Below are 16192 nucleotides of genomic sequence, written 5' to 3'. Positions count from 1 at the left end.
ATAATGGAATTCGTTTTATAATCTCCCAGGTCTTTAGAATTCTGGTTATGTGTACAGTATGAGACCTTCTAGGATAATAAAATAGAAAAGTCAAAAAAGATTAAAACCATTTACTCTGACCACACCTAATATGGGAATTCCCTAGCTCTATGTCTGGGAGAATCCATTTCCAGCCAATTCTAATTGACACCAAATTCTTCCTCATGTTGAGCCAAAAGCTGCCTCCTTGCTCTACGTATTGCTCCCCAGAACAAGAGAAAATAAGTGGACCACCCCTGTATCACTGTCTCCTTTCAGATATTTGAAGCACTTTTTTCAAGTTTGACAGTTCTTTCTTTACCATACTTTTTAATGTATTTGTTCATGTGTGTAACTGACATGTCAGACTATAATCTCCATTAAGATAGTGAAAATGCCTTTTAAATCTTACTCTGTAGTGCCTGGTACACAAAGAGTATAATCTCTCACTTTCTTCTAATTGTAATATTCTAATATTTTAATGTATAGTTCTTTGTCCTGAACATATTCCTGATAAATATGTGATACTGAACAATTTCATAATATATCTACAGAAACTGCTTGGGTCCAAGATAGTCTAAACAGTAGGTCATCTATGTTGCACAATAAATATATTACTGATTCTTTCATGACATATTCAGTGCCATTTTGACATGTGTGTTAATACAAGGGAAGTTGGTATTATCATTGTGTGGCTTCAATTATATAATTCATATTATTTTTAAAAATCATTCACTACATGGAGATTTTGAAGCTACAAACATGTAAGGAAAACGTATGAACAGGGTAAGGTCAGATCTCTTAGGGGTGCTAAGGCAGAAAAAAAAGGTTGAGAACCATCAATCTTTAATGACAAATATCCTATTCTTGAAAATAATTTTTTTCTTATAAATGTGCTTGGCATTTAAAAATATGTGACTCTTTACCAGCTAATTGGGACCCAAAAATACTTACTTCACTGTGGCACTTAGAAGAAAGTTCAGCTGTGGCATTAACAGGTTGTCTGGGGCTGACAGATAGCGATCAAACTGAACCTAAACAAAACAGAGAAATCCAAAACACAAAGTGCATATATCTGCTGACAGCCCAAATAAGCATCTCTTTTAAGGATTAAATCTTAGTAAAAATCCCATATTCCAAATAACGAGTTCTTCATGAACAAAATGAGTTATTCCTTACACATTTTAACTAAAAACTCACTGAAAGTGTCAACTCTTTAATGCAGTCAGTATCAGCAATACCTACTTTCAAAATTCCGATCCAAGCCATTTATCCTGATCTCCCTCACCAAACTTCTTGGGTAATAATATTAGCAAGAAGTAAAGTCTTCAGATTTCAAGTCTACCTTACTTTCTTAAATCCAATGTATCTCTTAATTATTCACTCCTCTATTCATTAAATTAATATTTATGGAGTACCTGTTATTGGTAAGGTGCCATATAACATAATGTAAATATAACGGTGAGCAAAGGAGGGCAGTCCCTAGCTTCACAGAGCTTATGGCCTAGTGAGAGAGGTAGTAAACAAAAAATAATGTAAATAAAGGAAAAACCAAGGTACAATAAAAGCATCGATCAGGAGGACACAGACCTAATCTGTATGTTCGGCAAAAGCATTTCTGAGGAAAGGTGGTTTTAGCTGAAATCTTAATGATGAATAGACGTTAGGTTAAGTGTATAGTGGGGCTGGTGTGGAGGAAGGCTTAGGTGAGAAAGAGGATGGCTACCAGAGATCACTCCATGCAGGACTTGCATGGTTTCTAGAAGATGTTAATTCTTACTGTAAAAGCATTAGGAAACCATTGAAGAAGGGAAATAATCTGATTTAAATTTTAAGAAGCTAAATCTGGCTACAGCAAGAAGAATGGAAGGGGAGGTTGTAATAGCAGATGCAAGGACACCACATAGGTAGCTCTTGCGGCACCTCAGACGCCAAGGGCAACTGGGGTGAAGAGAAGATTAGATATCTGAGAGAATCAGAGAGCAAAATCATCAAGATTTGGTTAGTGACAGATAGGATGAAGGGGTTGCCTCCCAGGCTTTGGATCTGTATAATTCACAGCATTATCACAATTCACAACTGTACTCTTTATACATTTATTTAGTTGTGTGATAACTGCATCTCTTACTAGATCATGCCTATTTTCATCCCAGTTCTCAGCATGATACCTAGATAATAGCAGATACTTGGTTAATAATTGCTGAAATAATTAGTGGACAGATGCTCTTATACTTTCTGAGTTAAGAACACTTGGAAAAGGACCTGGGGTTGGGGATGGTGGGGAAGAGTTAGAGGAGCTCAGTTTGGGATATGGTGAACTGAGGCGCCTTTGAAGCATCCAAGTTGGGGCACCAGACAGTTATAGATAAAACAATGGATCACACATAAAACTCAATCAAGAGTTTGTTTCTTTAGAGAGACCTAAGATATTCAACTCAATTGTTTTTAAAGTTAAGATCAGGTATATACGAACCTGTAATAGGGCTTAAATATATTTTGTGAGTTTATATTATGAACTGGATATGCGTCACTGGAAAAGGAGAAATAGGCGGGACACACACATTTACTGAGTACTAACTAAGGTTACTGATCTCTGCGTAGACCTATATCCTCATTTTGCTGGGGTGGGGGGGGGCGGGGGAGGGCAGTAAATACCTTAAAGTGGAATTACTGGGCGGTATGGTGAGTGTACATTTAACTTTCCAAGAAACTTATCTTTTTTAATGAATGTAAAATTTATTCATTTTCATTTATTTTTGCACTTTTCAGAATCAAATATTCTTTGCATTTCTACAGTTTTTACTGTTATGTTGGATATACACAAGTTACAACTTACTTTTTATATACTGTCTTTTATCATGACATAATGTTCCTTATTTATGATATTTAGTGTTTTTAAAATCTACCTTGTCTAATATTAACTCTGTCAGCTCTGTATTCTTTGCATCTGTTGGGTATCTTGTGGGTCTACCCCTTTATTTTCAGTTAAATTTAGCTCTGTCAGATGATAGATAGGAAATCCCGGGCATCAAAGAAGTCACCCAAGAGAACTATTTATCAAAGTCAAACCATTGTGGTAGTGAGTATTGAAACACATAGGATAGGCAGTACATATAGTAGGTAAGAGCATAAGTACTGGGTTGAATGGGGTTGTTAGGAGGATTAGAGGGTTAGTACATTAAAAATGTGTGTCATGCTCAATATATGTTAATGGACGTTGTCATTACTTACTGTTTGTTATTACTACCACTAGAATTAGTATCATAAAGCTTCCAAAGGGGATCATTCCTATGAGGACTAAATGAATGTCATCCAGCTGATGGCTGTGTGTGTGTGTGTGTGTGTATACACACACACATATATATGCAAAGTATGTGCTTAAGATGTGGAAACATGCTACAAAAAGTGGTGCTCATGCAGGATGTGGAAACATGCTACAAAAAGTGGTGCTCATGCAGAAAGGGATGTGCAAGCAAGCTCATCACTTGAAAAGAAGGTAATAAAGTGGAGGTTCGGTGAGCGTCACAGTCAAGAGTAATATTTTAAGACTGGAATCCAATTTCAGTTATCAACTCAGGAAGAAGTCAAGAACTATAAGCCCCAGGATCACTGACAGATGGAAGTCTATAATGATATACAGCTAACTTCTTCATGTCTCTCATTCCTTTCTCCATGAGGTTAGGAGTAAAACTCTGAAACTGAAGAAAATCTAAACAGGAATAATGACACTATTAGGGTATGGTGCAATATTACTACAAATGTATGTCTTGGTCAGATCTCCTTAGTTAAAGGAATACATGTGCAATCATTATGACTGGACCCAACGTGAATACAGCATATGAAGAGATAAATTTCTCACCCAAGACAAAAATTATCACATGGGAAAAAATAAGAATAATGTTCCATAAGGAAACGTATGTTGAAATACTTTATTATGTACTTACCATCGCAGCCTTCAGTGCCACAGAATCTAGGTTGGGAAAATTAGCTAAAGGGCCCTTAAAAAAAAAAAAAAAACCAAGATGAAAATAGGTGCTATATGTTACAATTCACTTGTCAAATACAGTCCATTAGTAGATTGCCCGAATTTGAAAATTTAGCTTATTTCCAAAAAAATCAAGTGTCCTATCTCCAACCTCAATTAAAAGAGGGACTATGATTTGTTCATTTTTGTAAAACTAGCATGAAGGCACTCAATAATATTTGTTGGAGTGAGAAGCACATAAGTTTATTAACAATGGAAATAAAAGGATACTTCAGATTTAATCATAAGCAAGAAAAAAAGGGCAATAAAGCACTGAGGAATGACAGTAAGACATGGGGGCTTTAAGAGTTCCCTTGATAATTTTAGATAATATAAAAAGGCAGCAGAATTTGCTCCTACTGGTGGAAATTTGCTTATTACCTTATCAAAAGAAAAAATTCAAACCTTGTGGAGTCCCTGGGCTATAAAATATTCTTCACGTTATTTAAAAGTTTTTTGCTTTTTAAAGAGGCTTACATGGTTTTCTAGGGTTCCCACCACTCCATTTTCTAATTCTACTGGAGTTCTATAACTTAACAAGATCAGATGTTAGCCCCAGATATTACCTTTCCAAAGTAATAGACCATGATTTCCTAAATTAAAAGGGGGAATGACTGCTATTTATATAGTAATCTATGCACTTAATAAATCAATGGTGATAAAGGACTAAAAAATTTACCAATATGAATATTCTTTATATATTTTCAATACTAATTTTTGTATATTTTCATTACTTGTAACCCAAACTATCTATAGTAAAAAAGATAGTATTTTGGGGCACCCTACTATATCTCAGATAGTCCTCCAAGAACTACACAGGTATTATCTCAATCTTAGAACAGTCCTATGTTACAGATATTATTACCCTCAATCTACAGATGAGGAACCAGAGAGAGAAGTCACCTTCCCTGTGAAAAATTGCTGCTAACTGTCTAGCTCTAGATGTCGTACTCTAAATTGGTGTATCTCTCTAGTTAGGAAGATCCATGTGCTTACCTGTTCGGGTTTATGTTGCTGTATGGTGTTATAGATATAACTCACGCCTGCTCTAGTTAAAACATAAGAAGCTTGCTCATTTATAAGTGTGTCCAAATGTGCTTCAATCTAAAATAAAACACAATTAAAAGAAAATATTTTAAAAGAAGAATAAGACTGATTGAGAGTAGAAGTAGACTAGCCTGGAGTCTTAGCTCTTCATCATGGGCATGTTCCTTGCAGCGGCTATGAGGCCAAAATATGAGGGATAGGGACTGCTCCTACACAAAGACTTTTCCTTCCCCAAAGAGGAAGTCCTCTTACAAAAGGGAGGGAAAGTCTTACTTGAACATTCCAGGACTAGCCACTAGTCGAAAAATTTGGGTTGCTTCTTAGCTCTTTTAAAAGCTGGTATTAAGCAAAACACAAACAAAAACTACTCATAAACAACAGTGTAAAATAAAATACTTAGAAAGAACTCTGGGAAGATGAGGACCTGATGTCCCTCACATCCACACTGCCTCATGCTCCCAACTTGCTGGACTAACTCAACCAATCAAATACATCACCTGGAGAAGTCTGAAGGAAATCCCATGGGGGCTGAGGCAGTAAGTTCTCCAGAGGAAAGCAGATTTGCGACAACTAGGGGGCTGCTGAGGAACCAGCAGAAGGCTGGTCAAAGATGTCAAGTTCAGGAGCTGCCTAAAAAGACCCAGCTAGCAGGTGTGAGTTGTACGTGGTCACCTGTTTTGTGCTATTCTTGGGGAAGCTACCTAACGCTAATGGGGGCAGAAGCCACAGAAGGAGACTACCTGATGGGATGAAGTATTCCCAGGTGGGACGAAGTCGGCTGCTCCTTCCTTTAACCAGTACAGGCCTGTAAGTCTACACATCTTCCTGTTGTCTCTCACTGGATAGTCCCCTCAGTTTTACCAGCTTGTTTACCAGTGGCATAGTATGCTATTAAGAGATGCTATCTGTTACCATCTGAATGCTTGCCATTGTGCAAGTCACTCCAGCAGCTGAGCTCCTCCCCGTAAAAAACTTACAACTGATTTAAAAGAGGTGAGTAGGTTCTATGAGAAAACCCACCTGAATAATGAGAACAAGTATCTTTTCCTGAGGCAACACTATTGAAAGACGCAGGGTACCTTACTTTTTTTTAAGTGAATGCCCAAGAAAGTACAATTAGAACCTTAGAACCCTTACTTACTAGTCTTACTGGAAATCCAAGAAAAACAAGATTGCAAATGGAAATATTTAATGAAAGAGTTATTGCTAAGAACCAAATTAGTATCTGAAAGAAAAGTGGAAGAATAGTAATACAGAGTAAATAACAAAGAAATATATTAAAGAGATTTAAACAGAAATTAGAAGGCAAATTTAGGAGATAAAGCCAACTAAGGACAGGAGCTTCAGAATATAAAAAGTAACAGATGGAGAAGTGATAATTAATTACAGATAACAGAAAACTTTACTGAGCAAAAAACAAAAGGGTGGAATCTTCAGACTGAAAAGGCTTTGCAAAATCCAAGATGGAAATAATAGAAAAAGAGACATACCAAAAAATATCCTGAGGAAATATCTGAACTCAAAGGAAAATCCTTGTAAGCTTCCACATGAATAAAATAGGTTATCACAAACAAAAGAGAATCAGACTAGCCTAGATTTCTTACTTGAAACACTGGAAGAAGAAAGAATGGAGGAAAATTAATAGACTAGTGATAGAAAAGATCTGAAAATCAAGAATCTTTTACTCGACAAGGAAAACTATCACTGTGGGGCCCGTGCCTTCCAGCATCCACACCCTTGCCCAGTCCTCTCCACGCTGACCCTGGCTGGTCCACGTGGCCAGCGCCAGCCACCAGCCCATCAGCAAGAATGATGCAGGCTCAATAAGCACTTACATGGTGGGGCTTGTCCTCTTGGAATGCAAAAAAAGCCTTTGGAATATTTGAGAAACAAAGATAATTGGTGATAAAACAGATAGCTGGACAACTGATATATGTGCACATCTTGAGAAGAGATTTAGACAAATGGCAGAGTTTCGGGTTGAACCAGTGATAAATACATTAAAAACCAATGACTATTTTTAAAAAAGATTTTACTAATTATACTTAAACAATTATGCAAAAAAGAAAAATCAATCATACTTCATTGTATTTCTTTCTTTTTTTTTTTTTTTTTTTTTTTTTGCGGTACATGGGCCTCTCACTGTTGTGGCCTCTCCCGCTGCGGGGCACAGGCTCCGGACGCACAGGCTCAGCGGCCATGGCTCACGGGCCCAGCCGCTCCGCGGCATGTGGGATCCTCCCGGACCGGGGCACGAACCCGTGTCCCCTGCATCGGCAGGCGGACTCTCAACCACTGTGCCTCCAGGGAAGCCCCATTGTATTTCTTTTAAAAGAAAGAATTAGAAAGTAGAAAACATCACAAACTTAGAGGTCTCAAACTCATTCCTTAGAAAAACCCAAAACGACAAATTTTTACTGTAGCCACTGCCAAACTGTTTATATACTTGTGATAACAAAGAAGACTCAGAGTTGTTGTTGTTTTTTTAAAATATTCTATCTACCAAAAATCACTATTTCAAAATCAAAAGCCAAGTATCTGGTAAATTTTATAAATGGCCTTGTTGTGACTCTTAAGTGATACCATTTGGCTTACAGGACCAGAGCGATTGGCATAACAAACTGTAATGTTGTGCCTAACACTGATTTACACATAGATAAAAATATATCTGTCCTCTGCAACACCTTCTGCACTAGCTACACAGCTTGAAAAATATAGCACGTTATTCACAGTATGGAAACTGAAACAGTTCAAATCAGTCAGAAAAGCTCCATTCTACCACCACATACCATGGCTTGAATAAAATATCTTACCTGGTTACATACTCTGGCTTCTCCAAAACGAAACTAAAATACTGAATATGCATGGGGGCAGGGAGGGGTTCTATCAGACTGTAACAAGGGATTCATATAAATCAGGTCACTGAAATTATCTTAAAGCCGGTAACTGAGATCATGTATAGCAAAAAGATTTCATCACAGTGAGCAGTCATTTTATGGCAAAATTAACCTGGAACTGTAGCATTTCCAGACGTCTGTCAGTGAATTCAAACAGAGCTAATGTTGTCTTCATCATATATAGTGAATTGACCATGAAGGTGGCCATGTCAGCTGTGCCTAAATTGCTGGCTGATACAGTACACATCTGGAGGAGAGGATCCAAGACACATGATAAAACCTATAAATGAAAAATAAAATCAAACGTATTCCTTATTTCCCAACCAGTGATACAGGTCTGTGTTAATGGCACTTCAGAATGAATGTCAAACTAATGGGGAGCGGGCAAACTTACAGAAGCGCGTAAGAAAAAGATTAAATGGTACCATAACTGTAATAGTTTTTAAAACAAGCATCACTGAATATATACTTTTTTTTTTTGCGGTACACAGGCCTCTCACTGTTGTGGCCCCTCCCGTTGCGGAGCACAGGCTCCAGATGCGCAGGCTCAGCGGCCATGGCTCACAGGTCTAGCCGCTCCGCTGCATGTGGGATATTCCCAGACCAGGGCACGAACCCGTGTCCCCTGCATCGGCAGGCAGACTCTCAACCACTTGCGCCACCAGGGAAGCCCTGAATATATACTTTTTAAATTAAAGGGAACTGGTTTAATATTTGAAGGAAAAAGCAATGAGAAGGATCGTCAAGATACATGGGTTATAAAGTGCCAGAATTTCAAAAGAATGTACAATAGAGGAGCAATAAGAATCATTAAAAGTGAATTTACAACATACCTGCACAAAATCAGCTTGACGGGCATCTAATGGTACAACTGAAGAATCATGAGATGCCAAAACTTCACGCAACAACATGAGTGTCTGATTTAATGCAGAACTTGGTCCAAGATCAGGTGGTGGGAGTTCAACCTAAAATGAAGGATGACTTATCCACTGCTTATATTTTTCTACTAAATTTTAGTGTCTAAATAAATGCCAGTTCACAGTAAAATAATTCATATGAAAGATGTAAAGCTTTGCTGACACATTACAAAATCTATAATCTATCAATAGCTTATTTTTATCATACTAATCAAAATCAGCACAGAAAGTGACACAAAAGTTTTTTGTTAGATTATCTCAGAATTAATACATCACAATTAAAAGTAAAGAATTTGAACTTTAATTCAAAAAATTACGAGGAAACTTAGCAGTCTTTGAATTGTAGAATTATATTTTCATATAGATTTGAAATGGCCTGTTTTGTTTTTTAGCCCAAGTCTTAAGAAAGAAGTAATCCAGAGACCAGCACTTCACCTACTATAATATTATTGAGAATCATCACTCACCTGCATGCCCCAATGTCAGATACTGTGACTCAATATGTATAGGTTCAGAGTCTAGAAATCTATCTTTCAACAAGTACCCCAAGTGGTTTTCAGGACCCTGGTCCATGAGCCACACACTTCACAGAAACAGTACAACACTGCCACTAAAATCTTGAATTCTGGAGTTAAAGAGATTAATTTTACATTTTGTAACTAGCACTTACTAGTTGTGTGACCTTGGAAAAGTTATTTAAATTATCAGAGGCTCACAGGGATTCTGTAAAGATTAAATGGGATTACTGCATCTCAACTACTGAGTATCTGATACTTATTAACTGGCTACGTTCATCATCCCTACTTGACACCATCATGATATCCCAGAAGAGGTGCCTGTGAATTTTTTCAAAACATTTTTCAAAGTACTTATACTAATATAGTCACATTTTGTAAATGAAACAAAATCTGGTACTCAGAAATCCATGTAACACTACACTCTCATGTCAGGTAGATAGAAAGGTGTAAGAGTTTTATAATATCAGTATTTATATTAAGAATGTTTCATGTATAAAAGTTAATACATAAGTGACATCAGCAGGAATGGCAAAGTATGGACCTCTGAAAATCCTCCCTCCTTCATAAAAGCAACAAAAACAAAAATTATGAGACATGCCAACAAACAAAAAAGTATGATCATTTACAGAAAAAACATTCAATAGCAACTCCCTGAGGAAGCCCAGATGTTGGAAATACTAGCCAAAGACTTTAAATCAGCTCTTTTAACTATGTTCAAAAACTAAAGGAAATTGTTAATGAATTAAAGGAAAGTATGAGAAAAAATCTTACAAAATAGAGAATATCAATAAAAAGATAGAAATGGTTAAAAAAAATAACCAAATAGAAATGTTAGAATTGAAAAAGCACAATAACTGAAATGAAAAATTCACTACAGGGAATCAACAGGAGATCTGAGCAGACAGAATAAATAATCAGTGAACTTGAAGATAGTTCAATTAAGGTTAACTGCTGTGAGGAATAGAAGGAAAAAGGAATGAAAGAAAATTAACAGAGCCTCAGACACCTATGCAATACCATCAACATCATCAGTACAATGGAGATCTCAGAAGGAGGAAAAAAGGGGGCATGCAAAAAGAATATTTAAAGAAATAGTGGGAGAAGACTTAGCAAATTTGATTTAAAAAATTAATCTAAACATCCAAGAAGTTCATGAACTCCAAGCAGAATAAACTTAAATAGATCCACACTGGGACACATGATCAAACTGTCAAAAGACAAAGAGAGAATCTTGAAATCAACAAGAGAGAAGTAATTCATTCTGAACAAAGGATTCTCAATAAGCTTAACAGTTGATTTCTCATCAGAAAACATGGCGATTAGAAGGCACTGGATGATATATTCAAGGGCTGAAAGAAATATACTGTCAACCAAGAATTCTATATTCAACAAAACTACTCTGTAAGACTGAAGAAATTAAGACATTCCCAAAACTACTCTGCAAGAATGAAGAAGAAATTAAGACATTCCCAATAAACAAAACCAAGAATTCTCTACCAGCAAACCTGCTCTACAAGAAATATGAAAGGGAATCCTTCAAGCTAAAATGAAAGGACACTAGACAGTAACTCAAATTTGAAGAATAAAGAACAGCAGTCAAGTTTCTGACATCAGTAAATATAAAAGGCAGTTTAACTTTCTGCTTTTAACTTTTTCCTGGATTTAAAAGACAACTGAATGAAGCAATCATTTTAAATCTATGTTGATAAGCACACAATGCAGAAAGATGTAATTTGTAACAACAGTATCATAAAGGAAGGGGAAAATGGGGCTATACAGGAGCAAAGCTTTAGTACACTATTGAAAGTAAGTTGGTATTGATCCAAACTAGCTAGATTATTAAAAAAATCAAGATGGTAATTATTATTCCCAGGGCACCACTAAGAAATAACTACACACATACACATACATATATATTTACATAAACAATAAGGGAACTAAAGCAGTGTACTAGAAAATATTTACTTAACACAAAAGAAGGCAGTAATGGAGGGACAGAGAAATAAAAGCACTTAGAACATACAAAAACATGGTGCAAAATGGCAGACATAAATGCTACTTTATCAGCAATTAAATTAAATGTAAACATGGTAACCAAAAAAGCAGAGGCTGGCAGATGGATAAAAGAAAAAACGGGACTTCCCTGGTGGTGCAGTGGTTAAGAATCCGCCTGCCAATGCAGGGGACACGGGTTCGAGCCCTGGTCCGGGAAGATCCCATGTGCCGTGGAGCAACTAAGCCCGTGCGCCACAACTACTGAGCCTGTGCTCTAGAGTCCACGAGCCACAACTACTGAGTCCATGTGCCACAACTACTGAAGCCCGCGCGCCTAGAGCCCGTGCTCCTCAACAAGAGAAGCCACCACAATGAGAAGCCCGCGCACCACGACGAAGAGTAGCCCACGCTCGCCGCAACTAGAGAAAGCCCGTGCAGCAGCGAAGACCCAACACAGCCAAAAATAAATTAATTAAATAAAAAATTAAAAAAAACGTACACCTGCCTGCCACAGCACTGGGGGTGGAAGATGGGTAGTTACAACTATGCTAAGAGTTGAAGTTCACCAAAATTGACTGCAATTTATTACTATTCAAGCCTTCCGCTAGAAATTGCAATTCTTCAATAGACTCCAGAGTTCCAAAATAGTTACATTAGACGAATACTGCTAGTCCAACTGTCATCTAGGTGGGGTGACAGATTCCTGGTGCTTCCTACTTTGCCATCTTCCCTGGAAATGACTGATCTTTGTATATTGATCTTGTCACCAATTACCTTTCTAAATCCACTTACTAGTTCTACAACTTCTCAATTAATTCTCTTGGTTTTTGAAGTACAGTCAGAGCATCCACAAATAATCTAATATTTCCTCCTTTAAAATATTTATATCTGTCATTTCTTTAGCTGAACGTCCTATTACTTAAACATGTCATTGGCAAATATTCTTTCCTTGTTCTTTCTTGACTTCAATAGAATACATTACTAGTGCTTCTATGTTGATCATGAGGTTGGCTGTTAGTTTTATTGATCTTTATATGGTTAAGGAAGTGGTGTTACTGTTTTATCTACTAATATTTTCCCCTCAGCAATTTAATTAAATATGAGAATATAATTTAACACTGAAACTTTTAATATATTTCCTAACACTGAAATATTCTCATATTCTTGGGAATAACCAATACTTGGTTTTAATATAACACTCGATTTATTTTTACATTATTTACCTTTTTAAAAAAACTTCAAAAGTGACTGATTTGAGGTTTTCACTTTTGTACTGTCTTTAAAAGGTTTTTATCTCAGTGTTACACCACCTAAAAGGAACTGGGAAGCTTTCCATATTTTTCTGTGTTCTGGAGAATTCTGTCCTTTGTAGGTGTAAATAAAGCTATCTATATAACATGAATTAAGTCTAGCAGCATGCTCATTAATAATTTTTCTTTCTTCCCTAGGTGTATGCAAGTTTCCTACCTCATTTTGAATCATTTTTTGTCAATTTTATTTTCTTAAAATCATCCTTTTTATATATTTTAGAATAAAATTTATATATTTTAATATGGTATTCTCTAGTAAGTTTAATCCTCATCTCTGGTTATTATCTCTAATTCTGATATTATAATTTAAAATTTTATTTTTTCCTTGGTTAAAGAATTGCTAGAAGGTTGTCAATTTTGTTGACCTTTTCAACAAATAATCAGCTTTGTTTTCCTGTTTCCTAATTTATCATAGAAATGTACTTCCACCTTTCCTTTGACCATTTTGCTTTATTATTCTCTTTCAAATTTCATAATAAGAATGCCTACTACATTTTACTTCCAGTTTTTAGCCCAGATGGTTTCCAATTGGTAAAGCTTTGGGTAACGCGCTCATGTGTGTTTCCCATATTGCAATTTGGCTCTTGTCCCCACCACATGAATAAATAAATAAATAAATAAATAAATAAATAAAACTGCCCTCAGTAAGTCATGGATCATCTATATATTGACAAAGATAACAAACCTGCCACCCCTGTTTTACTAGAACTCTTCATATAGTATCTGTCATCAACCATGCCCTCCTTCTTGAAACTCTATTCTCTTGGCTTTTCTGATAAAAACCCTCTTCTCATTTCTCTCCTGCCTCTCCAATCATCCTTCCTCAGCATTCTACCATGGCAGGGCTTATTTTCTTCTCTTAAATGTCACTGTTTCTCAAGACTGTGTGTCCTGAAAGCTCTACTCTTATTAAACATGATTCCTAGTGACCTCAGACAAACACATGGATTCAACTATCTTTTACATGCAAAACTCCATAAATCCACATGTACAGCTTCCTATTAGATCAGACTGATTGCAGAAGGATATCCCACGTGTATCTTGTCTAACTTAGACAATATCATCATCTTTATCCCCCCAGTTTTACACTTTCTCTCTATTCCAGATACTTGTGATTAGTATCAATATTCCCAGATTGGTAACTTAGGAATTCTTTTAGAACTCTTCCCTCTCATTTAACCACATTCAAGCAGTCACCAACTTTTGAAGGTTTACCTTTAGCCCCCAAGAATCTGTCCCCTTATGGCTCTTCCTTAGAGTATGTATTTTCATAAAAACTACTTTGACAATCCCTTAACTATCCTGTCTGCAACCTGGCTCTCTCCTATCTACATGCCACACCAGTTTCCAACTGATTTTTAATAAATGAAAATTTGTGTATTGATGACTCCTAGCTTGCATATTCTATTTGTTTCCTCTCCTTAGGATGACCTCTACCCACTCCTTTTTTACCTATCTCATCCCCCATGTCCTTCAAGTTCAATTCTTATTAACTCCCTCTCTGTATATGAATATTATTATACATACTCTTCTTATTGTGCTAGCATAGCACCTTGGGCACGTCTTTCATAAAACATGTATTCTATAGTAATCACCGATTTATTAGACTATTTTCCATGAAAGGAAAAGTAACCTGAGACCAACAGACCTTGATTGTTTGCTTTGTACTCATTAGCAAGCACATGTTTGTTCACATTCAAAGTCTATATCATGTATGAATGATTTTAGAAAAATTCTGTCTAAATAAGAACTCATGTAAACATATCTATAATGAGAACTGACTGTTAGTAAACTTCCTGTGATACAGGAAAACATATAAGGGAAATACTCCAGCTATACAAATTCATGCTGCTTTTCCAAAAAAATATGAGTCTTGCACGGGGGTCAGAAAGCAGACTCTTATTAAGGCTTCTCTGAGCTTAGGAATGTAAAAATAGACCATGTACTTTGGATTGGATTGCTACTGACTGTTCCACACTATACTACAAACCTGTATCTAACATAACCAGGCTGTCAGATAGACCAGTATAATTAAAAAAAAAAAAAAGCCAGAATGGTGATTGTGATGCATTCTTGAAAAACGTGAGTCTTTAATAATGAAATAAAAACAAAGAAGGATTTGATCATTATAAACCCATCCCTTAAGGTCTTTCCAATTTACTGCTGCACAACACAATGCTCAGTTTAAAATATTAGCTCTCACAGAACTCTTTCAGGTTTTTGTTGTTTGTTTTTGTGGGAGTTTTTTGTTTCCTTGTTTGTTTCCATAATTAATTACAGTATATAACTCAAAGGAACATAAATTTCATAAGGACAAAGTTGGACCAAGACTGTCAAACTTAAGTAAGCTGTTTAGAAAAAACATTTGGTAAAAGTTCAAGTTTTCCAATCTGTATGTCATTTTAGCCCTGACCTATTAAATTTAGTAAGTTTGCTTTAATTACAAATTTTTGGTTATTGAAAAATGGTAGTGAAACTAGGGCTTGAGATTCTACCACTAATTATGACTCAAAATTACACTGTTCCAGGAACAGATTATAAGCCTACATCCTGTAAGCCGCCTCAAAATGAATTTTGTTGTTCACAGGAAGAACTCAAAAGAACGCTGAATGGAATGTGAAAAAACTGTCACCAATATGGAAACAGTAAGACAACATTTTTAAATGTGAAAAACTCGCATTCACATAGTTCAAGAATTGTATCTTTCAAACGTACCTTGTCCATTAATTTGCTGGCATGAAGACTCAAGCTACTGAAGAATATTTTTTTGCTCAGCAAATGCATTTCTTCAATGGTAGTCAACAATGTAGCTGCACTATTTCCAACAATGCCACTAAAAGCAAAGAATACTTCAGGTTGCAAAACAGGCCAAAACAACCCAGCTCTTTAACTGAGTAGAATTCTTTAAAAAGATCTAGATTTAAATACAAGGTTTTATATAGAATATAACCTGTGAATTAAAAACAATTACTCTAGCTTCATATAAAAATGAGGGGTTTTTTCCTTTTAAGTTAGGTGATGAACAAATGAAAACAAACTACAGTGTTTTAAATATTTCACAATCTCTTAGAAAAGCAGTGGGTTAGAACAAACACTTGTAATATGCAAATCCATGTCTCTATATTTCCTCTATTATAGTAAATGCATGTTTTGATTATCCAAGAAGATCTGATTTTAATTTTAAGGAAGCCATTCCATCAATAGCTCTATTGAGAAAATAATTTTTATTAATACTGAGTTTTTTAAATTAAAACTGTTATACCGTATCAATAACACACCTGTAAATTATAAAGCTTCTCAATTTTTATACAGCTACCTAAATAGCAATATATTTAGACTAATTACGAAAAATCTGATAACATTTTGAAATAATTATTCTACATTCCATAATTCTCAATATTATATTACAAGGATATTTCTTAGACTTATCCAATGGGGTTTCTCATTTTTGGCAGAATGTAAGACA

The 16192-nt window shown here is 35.8% G+C and overlaps 1 protein-coding gene across 2 annotated transcripts in view; it reads right to left on the bottom strand.

The window, feature by feature from the left end:
• Positions 1-16192, bottom strand: part of COG6 (component of oligomeric golgi complex 6) — a 62926-nt gene that overhangs the window by 20090 nt on the left and 26644 nt on the right. For both annotated transcript variants that reach the window (XM_082602284.1, XM_082602283.1), the window contains exons 13-18: positions 15442-15559; positions 8820-8951; positions 8099-8266; positions 5039-5146; positions 3963-4016; positions 973-1052 (exon numbers count right to left, since the gene is read on the bottom strand). In XM_082602284.1, the coding sequence (XP_082458410.1) occupies positions 973-1052; positions 3963-4016; positions 5039-5146; positions 8099-8266; positions 8820-8951; positions 15442-15559 (660 nt within the window). The remainder of the gene's footprint in view (positions 1-972; positions 1053-3962; positions 4017-5038; positions 5147-8098; positions 8267-8819; positions 8952-15441; positions 15560-16192) is intronic.

Source organism: Mesoplodon mirus (assembly GCF_964341445.2).
Source record: "Mesoplodon mirus genome assembly, chromosome: 17".
Classification (NCBI taxonomy): Eukaryota; Metazoa; Chordata; class Mammalia; order Artiodactyla; family Ziphiidae; genus Mesoplodon; species Mesoplodon mirus.
The sequence above is the reverse complement of the archived record's forward strand: the minus strand, read 5'-3'. Positions and strand labels throughout refer to the sequence as shown.